The following is a 15,705-nucleotide window of genomic DNA, read 5'->3' on the forward strand; positions in this document are numbered from 1 at the left end:
TGGGGATTTTACCCAGGGCAATTGAAGAACTGATTTTGATATTTCATGACATACTTGCAGGCTTAGCTACTACACTCCTCTAATCAGTGTCAGAAAAATGACATCCTAGAAGCAATGGATTTCAATTCAGTTTTTGAAAGATGAAATGAAGATAAATGTAGGTTTTCCAGGAAGGAGTTGCTGTAGATGAATGTGTGCAGACACCATGAAGAAAGGATTCACTAGTGTCAGGAGATTAATTTGTGCAGCAAATAGGGGGGAAATGGGATAAAAAGTAGTCTTGTAGAGAGCTCCCTTCTTTCTTTGTTTCTTTTATTTTCTAAAGCAGATTTTGTTTATGTGTTGAAAGGTTGTCTCTGAACCATTTAGTACGCTCATTTTTGAGTGCTGGGTGACAAGTCAATACTCTTGGATGACCAAGGGGAATATTAGAGTATGCAGTACAGCATCGATAGCTATAGAACCTATGCGGCATGGTAGATCTACAGAACTTTTTTACTTGCGTAATGGTACCCTTTGACCTTTGCCTCCCATCCCTCCTGCCCCAAGCTCCTGGAAACTACAGTTCTACTCTCTGCTTCTATGAGATTCCATATATAAGGGAGATCATATAGTATTTGTCTTTCTGTGTCTGGCTTATTTCATTAAGCATAATGTTCACCAGGTCTCTCCATGTTGCCACAAATGGCATGATTTCTTTCTTTTTAAAAACTGAATAATATTCCATTGTGTGTGTATATATACACACCATATACCACATTTTCTTTATCCGTTCATCCATTGGTGGACATTTAGTTTTTTTCCCACATCTTGGCTATTGTAAATAATGCTGCAGTGAACATGGGGGTGCAGATATCTTTGAGATATTGATTTCATTTCCTTTGGATATATACCAAGAAGTGGAATTACTGGATTATATGATATTTCTATTTTTAACTTTTTGAGGAACCTCCATATTGCTCTCCATAGTGGCAGCACCGATTTGTGTTTCCATCAACAGAGCTTCCCTTTTCTCCACATCCTTGCCAACACTTATGTTTTTGTTTATTTTTGATAATAGTCACCCTAACAAGTATGAAGTGATAGCTCATTGTGGTTTTGATTGGCACTCCTCCAATGATTAGTGGTGTTGAGCACCTTTTTATAATCCTGTTGGTAGTTTGTATGTCTTCTTTGGAGAAATGTCTATTTAGGTTCTTTGCCCATTTTAAATCAGGTTATTTGCTTTCCTGCTATTGAGTTGTATGATTTCCTTATATATTTTAGATATTACCCCTTATCAGATACATGATTTGCAAATATTTTCTTCCATTCTGTAGGTTGCCTTTTCATGTTGTTGTTTCCTTTGCTGTGCTTTTTAGTTTGTTTTGGATTTTTGTTTTTGTTTTTGTTTTAGTTTGAATTAATTTGATGTAATCTCACTTTTTTTTTTAAAGATTTTATTTATTTATTTGAGATAGAATGAGAGAGAGCACATGAGAGGGGGGAGGGTCAGAGGGAGAAGCAGACTCCCTGCTGAGCAGGGAGCCCAATGCGGGACTCGATCCCGGGACTCCAGGATCATGACCTGAGCCGAAGGCAGTCGCTTAACCAACTGAGCCACCCAGGCACCCTAATCTCACTTTTTTATTTTTGTTTCTGTTGTTTGTGCTTTTGGTGTCATAGACAACAACAACAACAAAAAAATCATTGCCAAGACCAGTGTCAAGAAGTTTTTCCCTTATGTTATCTTCTAGAAGTTTTATGGCTTTATTTACATAAGTCTTTAATCCATTTTGAGTTGGTTTTTGTGTATGGTGTAAGATAAGGGTCCAATTTCATTCTTTTGTATGGGGATATCCCATTTTCCCAGCACCATTTATTCAAGAGCCTGTCCTTTCCCCACTTTCTATTTATGGCACCCTTATTGAAGATTACTTGACTGTATATGTGTGGGTTTATTTCTGGGCTTTCTATTCCATTCCATTGGAATATGTGTCTGTTTTTTTTATGCCAGCACCAGACTGTTTTGATTATTATAGCTTTGTAATATAATTTGAAATTGGGAAGTGTGATACCTCTAGTTTTGTTCTTGCTCAAGATTGCTTTGACTCTTCAGGGTCTTTTGTGGTTTCATATGAATTTGAGGATTGTTTTTTCTTTCTTTTTGTTTTGTTTTGTTTTGAGAGAGAGAGTGAGTGAGTGTGGGGTGGGGAGAGGCAGAGGGAGAGGGAGAGAGAATCTGAAGCAGGCTCCATGCTCAGTGCGGAGCCTGACATGGGGCTCAATCTCACAACCCTGAGATCATGACCTGAGCTAAAATCAAGAATTGTACACTTAACTGACTGAGTCACCCAGGTGCCTCTGAGGATTTTTTTCTATTACATTGAAAAGTGCCATAGGGTTTTGTTAGAGGTTGCACTGAATTTGTAGATTGTTTTGTGTAGTATAAACATTTTAACAATATTAATTCTTCTGATCCATGAACATAAGATATCTTTCTATTTATTTGTATCTTCTTAAATTTCTTTCATCAATGTTTTAGTTATCAGTATACAGATATTTTATATTTATTTACAGATTTATTTCTAAGTGTTTTATTCTTTTTGATGGTAAAACAAATGGTATTGTTTTATCTCTTTTTCAGATAGCTTATTGTTAGTGTATAGAAATGCAACTGATTTTTGTATGTTGATTTTGAATTCTGCAGCTTTGCGCAATTAGTTTTTTCTAATAGTGTTTTAATGGAGTCTTTAGGGTTTTCTATACATAAGATTGTGTCATCGCCAAACAATTTTATATCTTTCTTTCTGATTTGGATGCCTTTTATTTCTTTTATTGCCTAAGTGCTCTGGCTAGGACTTCCAGTAATATGTTGAATAAAAGTGGTGAGTGAGAGTGAGCATCTTTGCTTTGTTCCTGATCTTAGAGGAAAAGCTTTCAATCTTTCACCATTGAGTAGGATGCTAGCTGTGGACTTGTCATATATGGCCTTTATTATGTTGAGGTACATTCCTTCTATACTTAATAGTTGAGAGTTTTAATCATGAATAAATGTTGAATTTTGTTAAATATTTTTCTGCATCTATTGAGATGATCTTTTGACTTTTAATCTTTCATTCTATCACATTATTTGATTTGTGTATGTTGAGCCATACTTGCATCCCAGGGATAAATCCCACTTGATTATAATATATGATTCTTTTCATGTGCTGTTGAATTTGGTTTGCTAGTGTTTTATAGGACTTTTGCATCTCTGTTCATCAGGGATATTGTGGTATCCTTGTATCAGGGTAATGCTAGCCTTGTAAAATGAGTTTGGAAGTATACTATCTTCTTCAACTTTTGCAAAAGTTTGAAATGGATGTTTAAATATCCTTTTTAAATGCTTGATAGAACTCACCAGTGAAACCACCTGGCACTTGGTTTTCCTTTGTTAGAGGTTTTTGATGTAGTCTCAATCTATTTGTTACTGGTCTGTCAGATTTTCTATTTCTTTATGATTCAGTCTTGTAGGTTGTAAGTTTCTAGGAATTTATCCATTTCTTTTAGGTTATCCAATTTGTTGGCATGTAATTGTTTATAGTAGTCTCTTATGATCCTTTGTATTTCTGTGCTATCAGTTATTTTTTTATTTTTATTTTTTTTAAAGATTTTATTTATTTATTCATGAGAGACAGAGAGAAACAGAGGGAGAAGCAGGCTCCCAAGGAGCGGGAAGCCCGATGCGGGACTTGATCCCAGGACCCTGGGATCATGACCTGAGCGGAAGGCAGACGCTTAATCATCTGAGCCACCCAGGCACCCTGTGCTATCAGTTATTATGTCTTTTCTTTCATTTAGTCTTTTCTCTTTTTTTCCTGTCTAACTAAGGGTCTGACTTTGTTTACTTCAAAAAGCAACTGTTTTTTTCTACCATTTTTCTGGTCTCTATTTCATTTATTTCTCTTTTTTAAAATTTTATTTTATTATGTTATGTTAGTCACCATAGAGTACATCATTAGTTTTTTTTTCTCTTATGTGATTTTTGCTTTTATTTTAAAAATATAAGCACATTCTGGATTATTTGGATGATTATTTTATTACCTGAGTACTATCATGATATTTCTTTTTTTATTTTTAATTTTTTTAAATTTTTTAAATTTTATTATGTTATGTTAGTCACCATACAATACATCATTAGTTTTTGATGTGGTGATCCATGATCCATTGTTTTCATATAACACCCAGTGCTCCATGCAGTACTTGCCCTCCTTAAGACCCATCACTGGGTTAACCAATCCCCCCTCCCCACTCCCCTCTAAAACCCTGTTTGTTTCACAGAGTCCATAGTCTCCCATGGTTCATCTCTCCCTCCAATCCCCCCCCACCACCATTTTTCCCTTCCTTCTCCTAATGTCCTCCATGCTATTCCTTATGTTCCACAAATATGTGAAACCATATGATAATTGACTTTCTCTGCTTGACTTATTTCACTTAGCATAATCTCCTCCAGTCCCATCCATGTTGATGTAAAAATTGGGTATTCATCCTTTCTGATGGCTGAGTAATATTCCATTGTATATATGGACCACATCGTCTTTATCCATTCATCTGTTGAAGGGCATCTTGGCTCTTTCCACAGCTTGGCTATTGCAGACATGCAGCTATGAACATTGGGGTGCATATGGCCCTTCTTTTCACTACATCTGTGTCTTTGGGGTAAATACCCAGAAGTGTAATTGCTGGGTCATAGGGTAGCTCTATTTTTAACTTTTTGAGGGATCTCCACACTGTTTTCCAAAGTGGCTGTACCAACTTACATTCCCACCAACAGTGTAAGAGGATTCCCCTTTCTCCACAACCTCTCCAACATTTGTTGTTTCTTTCCCTGTCCATTTTTGCCATTCTAACTGGTGCAATCTATACCTTCAATGCCATCCCGATCAAAATTCCAATGACATTTTTCAAAGTGCTGGAACAATCCCAAAATTTGTATGGAATCAGAAAAGACCCCGAATCACCAAGGAAATGTTGAAAAAGAAAAACAAAGCTGGGGGCATCACGTTGCCTGATTTCAAGCTATATTACAAAGCTGTGATCACCAAGACAGCATGGTACTGGCACAAAAACAGACATATAGAACAATGGAACATAATAGAGAACCCAGATATGGACCCTCAACTCTCTGGTCAAATAATCTTTGACAAAGCAGGAAAAAACATGCAATGGAAAAAAGACAGTCTCTTCAATAAATGGTGCTGGGAAAATTGGACAGCCACATGCAGAAGAATGAAACTTGACCATTCTCTAACACCATTCACAAAGATAAACTCAAAGTGGGTGAAAGACCTCAACGTGAGACAGGAATCCATCAAAATCCTAGAGGAGAACATAGGCAGTAACCTCTTGGACATTGCCCACAGCAACTTCTTTCAAGATACATCTCCAAAAGCTAGTGAAACAAAAGCAAAAATGAACTTTTGGGACTTCATCAAGATAAACAGCTTCTGCACAGCAAAGGAAACAGTCAACAAAACAAAGAGGCAACCCACAGAATGGCAGAAGATATTTGCAAATGACACTACAGATAAAGGGCTGGTATCCAAGATCTATAAAGAACTTCTCAAACTCAACACCCAAAAAACAAATAATCAAGTCAAAAAGTGGGCAGAAGAGATGAAAAGACACTTCTCTGAAGAAGACATACAAATGGCTAACGGACACATGAAAAAATGTTCATCATCATTAGCCATTAGGGAAATTCAAATCAAAACTGCATCATTAGTTTTTGATGTAGTGTTCCATGATTCATTGTGTTTGTATAACACCCATTCTCCATGCAATACGTGCCCTCCTAATACCCATCATTGGGCCAACCCATCTCCCCACCCCTCACCCCTCTAATACCCTCAGTTTGTTTCTCAGAGTCCATAGTCTCTTATGGCTCATCTCCCCCTCCGATTCCCCCCCTTTATTTTTCCCTTCCTTCTCCTAATGTCCTCCATGTTATGCCTTATGTTCCACAAATAAGTGAAACCATATGATAATTGACTTTCTCTGCTTGACTTATTTCACTTAGCATAATCTCCACCAGTCCCATCCATGTTGATATAAAAGTTGGGTATTCATCCTTTCTGGTGGCTGAGTAATATTCCATTGTATATATATGGACCACATCTTCTTTAACCATTCGTCTATTAAAGGGCATCTCGGCTCTATTTCATTTATTTCTGCTCTGTTCTTTATTTCCTTCCTTCTACTAACTTTGGGGTTTGTTTGTTCTTCTTTTTCTAGTTCCTTAATCTGTAAAGTTAGGTTATTTATTTGAGAGCTTTCTTTTTTCTTAATGTAGGTGGTTATCACTATAAACTTCCCTCCAATAACAGCTTTTGCTACATCCCATAATTTTGGTATATTTTATTTCTATTTTTATTCATCTCAAGCATTTTTAAATTTTCCTTTCATTTCTTCTTTGACCAACTGGTTGCTCAGGAGTATATTATTTAATTTCTACAGATTTGTGAATTTTCCAATTTTCCTCCTGTTTAATGCCTATTTTTATGTGGTAAGAAAAGATACTTGACATGATTTCGATCTTCTTAAATGTGTTAAGTCTTGTCTTGTGGCATAACATATGTTCTATACTGGAGAATATTTCATGTGCAATTGAGAATAATGTGCATTCTGTTTCTCTTTAATGAAATGTTTTGTATATATCTGTGAAGTCCATTTTTTTAAAAGATTTTATTTATTTATTTGACAGAGAGAGAGATAGTGAGAGCAGGAACACAAGCAGGGGGAGTGGGAGAGGGAGAAGCAGGCTTCCCGCCAAGCAGGGAGCCCAATGTGGGACTCGATCCCAGGACCCTGGGATCATGACCTGAGCCGAAGGCAGATGCTTAATGACTGAGCCACACAGGCGCCCTCTGTGAAGTCCATTTTATTTTTTTAAAGATTTTATTTATTTATTTATTTATTTATTTATTTATTTATTTATTTAGGTAGGGAGGAGCAGAAAGGGAAGGAGAGGGAGGAGAAAAGACTCTCAAACAGACTCCACACTGAGTGCAGAGACTCACACAGGCCTCAATTTCATGACCCTTGTGATCATGACCTGAGCCAAACCAAGAGTCAGATGCTTAATCTACTGAGCCACTCAGGCGCCATCCCCCCCCCATTTAATTTATAGTGTTGCTCAAGTCTGCTGTTTCCTAATTGATTTTATATCTGGATGATTTATCCATTGTTGAAAGTGGGATATAGACGTGCCCTATTATTGCTATTTCTGTCTCCCTTCAGTTCTGTTAATATACGCTTTATATATTTAGCTGTTCCAATGTTGGGTGCATATATATACTTAAAATTGTTACATCCTTTAGATGACTTGGTCCTTTTATCATTATATAATGACTTTGTTTGTCTCTTATGACAGTTTCTAAGTTGAAGCCAGTTTTGTCTGATGTAAGGACAGCTACTTCTGCTCTCTTTTGGTTTCCATTTGCAAGGAATATCTTTTTCTATCCTTCACTTTCAACCTATGTGTGTCATTAAAGTTAAAGATGCATTCTTTTTCCTGAAAAAGAACATTTAATAAAAATGGTGCATGTGGACTTGAATTTCCTTGATGATTGCCTCAGTACTCTCCTTTCTATTTGTTGGTATAAGCTTAGCTTCACTGATATTTCTGGAGGATATTTCTAACCCTATCACTGAATGTTTTCCAAAGTCTTGTAAAAGTAGCTGTAGTTGATTATTTCACCCATTCAGCAAATATTTATTGAGCTCTTACAACATGCAAGACAATTTGTTCAAGAGGAAGCTGATTAAACATCAGCTCTTATGTTGCCTTACTTATCTCAGCAGATTGCTCTTCCATAATAACTACTGTAATCAGTCCCCATTTTCAAGGGTTTCCATGTGGTATTCATTTATTCACTTATTTAACAATTTGTACTCCTTAAACACCTTATGTTCTTATTTAACGGTTTGTATTCCTTAAGCATCTTATGTTCTTGCCACCCTATGTGGCAGGGATTATATATTGAATAAAGCAGGCTGGTTATCCACCCTAAGGTAGTTTGCATTCTGGATGGAGAGAAAAATGCCAAGAAAGGTAACATTATTACAGAAGAGCTTCTGTCTAGCTTCTGTCATTATATAATGATTAAAAAATAAGTTGAGTATAATATATAGAGAGAATATAAGTTGCAAGGGAGAGAACTATTTAAATGGATCAGCCTCTGTATAAATGTCTATAGTGTGACATTTAAGCTGAGGCCAACCTCAAGAAAGAGACAATGTTGGAATACACAAAAGCTAAGCATGGAAAGGACAAAACAAAACTAAACGTGTTCCCTACCTTCAAGGAGACTAGATTCAATAGACAAATCAAATCCAGACTAGTATATTTTTAAAATTCAGATTTTTCGCAATGTGCACCTGTCAGAAGTTAATACTTTTTTCAATGATTAATGTTGATGATTTAAAAAAATGATTTTAACTGTTAATATTCCCATAAACACTAAAAGCACAGGGGCACCTGGGTGGTTCCGCCATTAAGCATCTGCCTTCGGCTCAGGTCATGATCCCAGGGTCCTGGGATCGAGCCCCACATCGGGGGGCTTCTCCCTCTCCCACTCCCCCTGCTTGTGTTCCCTCTCTCACTGTGTCTCTCTCTATCAAATGAATAAATAAAATCTTTAAAAAAACAAAACAAAACAAAAACAAAAACAAAAAACCCACTAAAAGCACAAATTTAAAAAGATGCTTGTTTCTAATACTCTTCATAGTAATAGCACTTTAAACAATGATTTTTTTTAGAGAATCAAAAATTCTTGGGGCACCTGGGTGGCTCAGTTGTTTAAGCGACTGCCTTCGGCTCAGGTCATGATCCTGGAGTCCCGGGGTCGAGTCCCGCATCGGGCTCCCTGCTCGGCGGGGAGTCTGCTTCTCCCTCTGACTCTCCCCCTCTCATGCTCTCTCTCTATCACTATCTCTCTCAATAAATAAATAAAAATCTTTAAAAAAAATTCTGAGTTATTCTGGAAGTTTGCATTTACTAATGAAAGTTTTGATCCGGTATCTAGTTGATAAAAGATAGGTTTCTAAGATAGTCATCTTTATTAATTGGGCAAAATGATTATATTCTTTGTATTGTAAGTATGTCTAATTGAAATTCTAAGATGGTACATTTTGTTTTTACTAAGAGATATTTGATTAAGATCACATAAAAATATTTTAGAAAATATAAATAGAGCTGTTTCACTACAAAATACTCGTCCTATTTTTGAAGCAGATTTTCCCAATATCAGAAGAAAATATCATAATAAAAATTATGCTCTTATTATTGCTCATGATTACTTTATTGGTAAGGAAAGATCAGATTAGGACAAAGAGTTTTGCCTGCTCTGAGCTCAATGACCTCTCAGAGGGAAGAGGAAAAAATGCGGACTGGTTGATGTTTGGGGAGGAAAGGAGCCCCCAAGGAAAGTATCAAAAAAGTGCTTATATTGGGTCTCTGTTCTTTCTGGTCTCTGCTCTTTCCACTATGAAGGTCACTCCAAAGAGAATACTATCCAGCAAAGAGAAGCAGGGCAAATATATAATTTTCCAAGTAATCAAATAAAATATTTATTTTATCTGTTACATAGTCAGTGTTGGTAAAAATGAAAAATGTGTCTCACTTATGAATTTCCTTGATGATGGTGCTAATAAGGATGATTTTCTTCCTCCTTTTTCTACCTTCCCTTGTTCTGTTTTTTTTTTTCTTTTCTTCCTCCTTCTCTTCCTTCTCCAAAAGTTTACTCATGTTTCAACAACACCCTTAATCAATTGATTCTATTAAGTCACAACTCCAGGGTCATATTTAAACACACTTTGTATAAATTTTTACTGACCCACCTAATGCTTTCTTGTAAATCACTTGATGTTTTCAGACAAGTTGGCTTTTGCTAGATTTGGAATATTTAGTCATTTATTACAAATAGATACTAGCTTTTATTGTCAGAGCCTTAGGTCTGGGAGAATTGTTAATGAATGGAAATGCAAGTAAGGGCTTATGCTATATTACCAATTTAGCTCTTCTAAAAGTCATCCACATTAAACTGGTTTCCACAACTACATAATTCATATTGCTAGCTAGTAATATGTATTTCATAGAATTGCGTATGTTACCAATAAATGGTGACTTTCTGGCTTCATTGATCTAAGCACAGATAGGATGGTTAATATACATAGAAGTCATTCCTAATTTGGTGATCTACTTCAGGTAATATCATCTCACCATAATTGGACCTTTGTACCCAAAAAACTCACTTTTAGAATACTGCAGCCACAGTAATAAGAAAATATTTTCTTTTTGTGCTTTTGTTTGTTTTGTTCACCTTGTCCAGACGTGGATGTCATAGAGTGCTCCTTGCAGTTCCCAGATGATGATTACTCCTGGTGGGACCTCTTCATGAAGATCTGTGTCTTCGTCTTTGCCTTTGTGATCCCTGTCCTCATCATCATCATCTGCTACACTCTGATGATCCTGCGCTTGAAGAGTGTCCGACTCCTTTCTGGCTCCCGAGAGAAAGATCGCAACCTCCGTCGGATCACCAGGCTGGTCCTGGTAGTGGTGGCAGTCTTTATCATCTGTTGGACCCCCATTCACATTTTCATCCTTGTGGAGGCTCTGGGGAATGCCTCTCACAGCACAGCTGCCCTTTCCAGCTATTACTTCTGCATTGCTTTGGGTTACACCAACAGCAGCCTGAACCCCATTCTCTACGCCTTTCTTGATGAAAACTTCAAGCGGTGTTTCAGAGACTTCTGCTTTCCAATTAAGATGAGGATGGAGCGACAGAGTACTAGTAGGGTCAGAAATACAGTTCAGGATCCTGCTTATGGGAGGGATGTTGATGGGATAAATAAACCAGTATGACTAGTCATGGAGATGTCTTCTTATAGTTCTTCGGGAAGAGAAGAGTTTAATGATCTCGGATTAACTCAGATTAGTACTGAAGTCTGAGATGGAAGGTAGAATTTTTAACAAACTTCTAGAAATCTCATGGTCTGAAATTGTAAGATGCAGGCTGCGTTAGCCACCCAGGTCAGTGGAAGCCTCGAGGCTGTAGGGATGGAGTATAAAAGATTCAAGTAAGCAAATACAGCCCCTTTATAAGGCAGGGAAGCAAGGCTGACTCCCAGTTCCTTTGATGAACAAAGAAATAAGCCTTTTTCTTCTGGTTACCTAGATTTAGTCCAGGACCCATCTGCTGTGGCCTTTCCATGCAATGTGGTTCCAAAATCTCTGTTTAAAAAAAAGGACAAGGAAAAATTCTTGGTTTCAGAGGATAGTAGGTGTCCAATCCAGATGCTTTACATTGACAGCAACAATCTGAATAAAAACAAGAACCATTTCCAGGGCATGTGCCCAGCTCACTTTATGCTACATGGATACACATTTCCTGTGGCCGTATAGTGACGATTCTGACTTAAGTATGGCTTGGACCCACACCTGAGGTATCTGATGTTCATGTATAATAGGAAATTATCTTGATATTTATGAAGTTACTTAAACATGCCAAAGGTGATTTCCAACATAGTTTAATTTCTTAAAAGACACAGTTTGTTTCACAGCATGCTATTCAGATAAATAATTTCATGATAAATCATGTCCTGATGTCAGAAATATAAAGTGGTTTAAATATCACTGAAAGTATATATATTTCATCTGTAAATAATAGTATACGTGTAAATAAGGACCGGGCTTGCCTTCCAGTCAGGCACTTTCCCGAGGACACACTAACAATATTGCCTGAGTTATTGACGGTTGATGCGGAGACATTTTGTGGCAACATGAATTTCTTTCTGGGAATCAGTCAGACGCAGTCTCTTTCAGACCCCTGAGCACCATTTAGGCCTTCAGTGGTGCTCTTAAATCATGTGTTAAACAACCACAAAATATTCACTCATTCCCAGGTTATTGACTTGGCAGAATCTAATTTATATGCAGCATCTCTTCATGAACATATAGCTGTTACCAAATTTTCTATCTGTGGAGGGAGGGCGTTTTGCTCATGTTAATCTTGGGCTAGGATTTTGTGGCTTTTGGCAGGAAGTAGAAATGTTCCTAATTGTGGGCTGAACAAGGACATTATGTCACCCGTGGTGCTTGGACATACCTTGCGCTGTGTTCTGTGAAGAGCATACTAGCTGAGGATCATGCCACGAGTAGCACATTTAGGATAATTTTGCTAAAACTTCCAGATGATATATTAATTCCCTCATCTTTCCTCTGAAACTTATGATTTCAGAGGTAATGGCTTTTTCTGTAATTTGCCTGGCAGAAGAAAGGGATAATTTAGAAATAACCCCTGTCTCTTCTCTTCTTTAAGCCTATATGTTATCAAGGCAGCACCCCCTGGAATTTAATGGGAAAATCAAATTTATAGACCTACATGCTCATAGACATCATTACATCTCTAATTTCTGTTCACTGTGTACTTTCTGTCTTGTGTATATACTCGTTCCTTTTGGAAACAAACCTTGCATTGAAAGCTTTATATGTGGCTTCAGAATTTTACTATGATGATGTTTGTCTACATTCCAGATTTTCATGGCATCTAACATGACTTAAGGCAGAAAGGCAAAGTTCTTCTGAATGAACCCAAAGTGCTCTTTTGAGCATTTCTAAAATTTCAGTGATTTTCTTTGGTGTCCTTGTATTCTTATAACTAAATGTAAATAGGAATAGCTTAAATATTGGTTGGCATTCATCCCTTGGTTAAAAATCTTGGCTACCATATAGAAGGGATATTTATACAGAGAGTAACTTCAGGAACAAGCCCTACTGATGTGAGAAATATACAAATCTCTTTATGGAACAGTAAGACCCAGGAGATTTTCTTGAAGGATTCTTATGCAGTGCACAAATATACAATTACAGAATAAAATTATAGTAATTATAGTAATGGGTTCTCTTTCACTTAGCACCCCATGTACCCTTATGGCATCTGTTGCCATTATTGGAGTCTGAACTTTAGCCAGATTATCCTGCATGTCTTTTTATCTAAGTTTGCAGCCCATGGAGAGAGAGAAATAGCTGAGTGCCCATGAGAGATATTCTAAGTTCTCTATTATTGTGGACACCAATTTCCCCAAACTGGAGGAAGAGGGAGTGGCTTTGTCATTTTAGGGCACTGCTTTTAGGAATGAAAAAGTGAGTCATATATGTTAGAGAAAATACCACTTACACAAAAGTATTCATTTGTCAAAAGTATGTATGTGTACACACGTGTGCATGCATGTGCGAGTAAGTGAGTGTGTGTCTGTGTGTGCATGTGTGTGTGCTCATGCGGGCATGCACATGTGAAAGTGTGAATATATGTCTTTCTGTGTGTGAATTGTGGGTGTGCATGCCTGCGTGTGTGTGTGTGAATATATGTGTGTGATTGTTTATGTATGCACGTGTGAGTATACATGTTTGTGCATGTTAGTTTGCATGAGTATATGTGTGTGCATGCATGTGTGAGTAAATGTGTTTACATGTGTGTGATTGTGTGTGCACATGCATACATGTGTGTATGAGATGATGTATGTTTGTGTCCCATGTCTTGATATTCCTCCTCTCTCATCACAGCAAGGAGGGCACACAGTTTGCTGTGTCTCTTTGAGACCAGAACTGTGTGTATTGAACCTCAAGATCAACTCTACATATATTCCATCCTCCCACCCTGGTGACTTCTGGAAGATAAGATCTAGTGAGGGATCATAAAAAGATACAGAGAAATGAAACAGCCATGCAGGAGGCAGCAATGAGGGTGAAAACCCATAATTCTAACTGGGAGGAGACTGGCATTAGTGTCTCAGAAATACTCTTAAGAATCTAAAGTCATCCCCTATGCAAAGAGCTTAAGTCAAAACTCAAAGCATAATGCTACAAAAGAAACACAGTTTAGAAAGTTAGTTTTGAAAAAATCAAGGAATATTTACATAAATCTTAAGAAAGTGGTTCCATTCTATGATGTATTACTGAGAAATACAAGTTCTTAAATCTGTAGAACCATTATTGGACAATTTATAGATGTTTTGTCTAGTATTGGGATGTAATAAGATGAATAACTAGAGTAAGAGGAATACATTTTATTGGTATTCCTTATTGGCTGGCTTTAAATTAGACCTTTTTAAGGAAAAAACTATGACAAGCCTGTAGGTCCATCCAATGAGATTTATTTTCTAAATAAGAACTGTTTGGAAGATTCAGGATAAATATGAAAATCCCATCCCAAAAGGACATAAACCTGTTTGCCCTGAGGCAGTTTTCTTCTCTGAAACAAAAGTATACTCATATATTCTTTATTGTATATACTTATATCTTGTACTTTTGGAAGGTGATAATTATGCATTGTATATAAGATTGTCTGTCTTGCAATAAAATAAAAATTGCACCTGCTCAAAACACAGCAGTCAATTACTGTGGTAAATCATTTATTATTTAATGGCTTTGATGATGCTGTACTTCAGTAAGAACAATGTTACCTGTTTCTCAAAACTAAAAACAGTCTCTTTTTTTTTTAAGATTTTTATTTATTTATTTGAGACAGAATGAGAGAGAAAGAGCACATGAGAGGGGGGAGGGTCAGAGGGAGAAACAGGCTCCCTGCCGAGCAGGGAGCCCGATGCGGGACTCGATCCAGGGACTCCAGGATCATGACCTGAGCCGAAAGCAGTCGCTTAACCAACTGAGCCACCCAGGCGCCCAGTCTCTTTGATTTTTAATCCATGACAATGTCGTGGATAATTAATGGAAAGGAACAAAACATGTAAGGATCTAAACCATGATGCTAAATTCCAAAACCTACAATCACTTAGGAAAATTCGCATCTTTCCACAGTTATGCTGTCAAGATCCCAGAATCAATGTTACACACAGCCTTCCCTATGGAAAACCACTTTTTCATTATGGAAAATATTCAAATTCAAAATGAAACTTTCCCATCAATAAAAACATAAAGAAATCACACTCTCCTGCCCCTCTTCCAATACAACTACATTACCACCATAAATTACCTGTTTCTAAGCCTCATGGTATTTGTACACATAGAGAGTAATTTAAAAACTGGTATCTTGACAAAAGAAATATATATATATATATATTGGTAAACAGAAACAAATATTTGGTAAATATATATATATTTACCAATATATATATATATATATATTGGTAAACAGAAACAAACTTAGGGAAGGGAAGTCAAAGAGGGACTCCTCTTGCTAATTGGAGAGAACACACTAGCAGGTTCTATTTTCATTTAAAACAGCAAATTTCTTGTTACAAACTTTATATTTGATTGATAACTCAGTTTCATTTGGGATTGGATATCAAGTATAAGTTGGACTGGAGAGAAAACTATGCAGCAAATTTTAGGCATTATGATATCTTCTCCTCTCTGTAATTAATTTGCTGCACTGTACATTCCTACAGATAGTCTTGAGGTTTGTAGAAACTAGTTGATAACAATAAAAAACAAATATAACTAATTTTTTCAATAACTGTTGCTTGAGAGGATGTTCAATCATATTTGTGTCAGGAATTATGCCAGATTCTGCATAGATAAGCAAAACAGACACAATTTGGATACTTATGTCTAAGAAAAACAAGCAATTAAGGAAATAATTACAATGTATTGCAATGAGAGCACAACCTAGTGGATACAACCTATTCTAAAAGGTTTATCCATTTAGGTAGACATACTTTTAA

The 15,705-nt window shown here is 36.7% G+C and overlaps 1 protein-coding gene across 3 annotated transcripts in view; it reads left to right on the plus strand.

Annotated features, from left to right (window-relative positions):
- The window catches only part of OPRK1 (opioid receptor kappa 1), a 33,526-nt gene extending 19,097 nt beyond the window's left edge, over nt 1-14,429 (plus strand). For all 3 annotated transcript variants that reach the window (XM_045896558.3, XM_064588337.1, XM_064588338.1), the window contains exon 4: nt 10,353-14,429. In XM_045896558.3, coding sequence (XP_045752514.1) covers nt 10,353-10,885 — 533 coding nt within the window. In that variant the 3' untranslated portion in view covers nt 10,886-14,429. The remainder of the gene's footprint in view (nt 1-10,352) is intronic.
- The last annotated feature ends 1,276 nt before the right edge of the window (nt 14,430-15,705 follow it).

The sequence above is a fragment of the Mirounga angustirostris genome, unplaced genomic scaffold, assembly GCF_029215605.1.
Source record: "Mirounga angustirostris isolate CCGP_5_RB_7025 unplaced genomic scaffold, mMirAng1.0.hap1 SCAF_4, whole genome shotgun sequence".
NCBI classification, from domain to species: Eukaryota; Metazoa; Chordata; class Mammalia; order Carnivora; family Phocidae; genus Mirounga; species Mirounga angustirostris.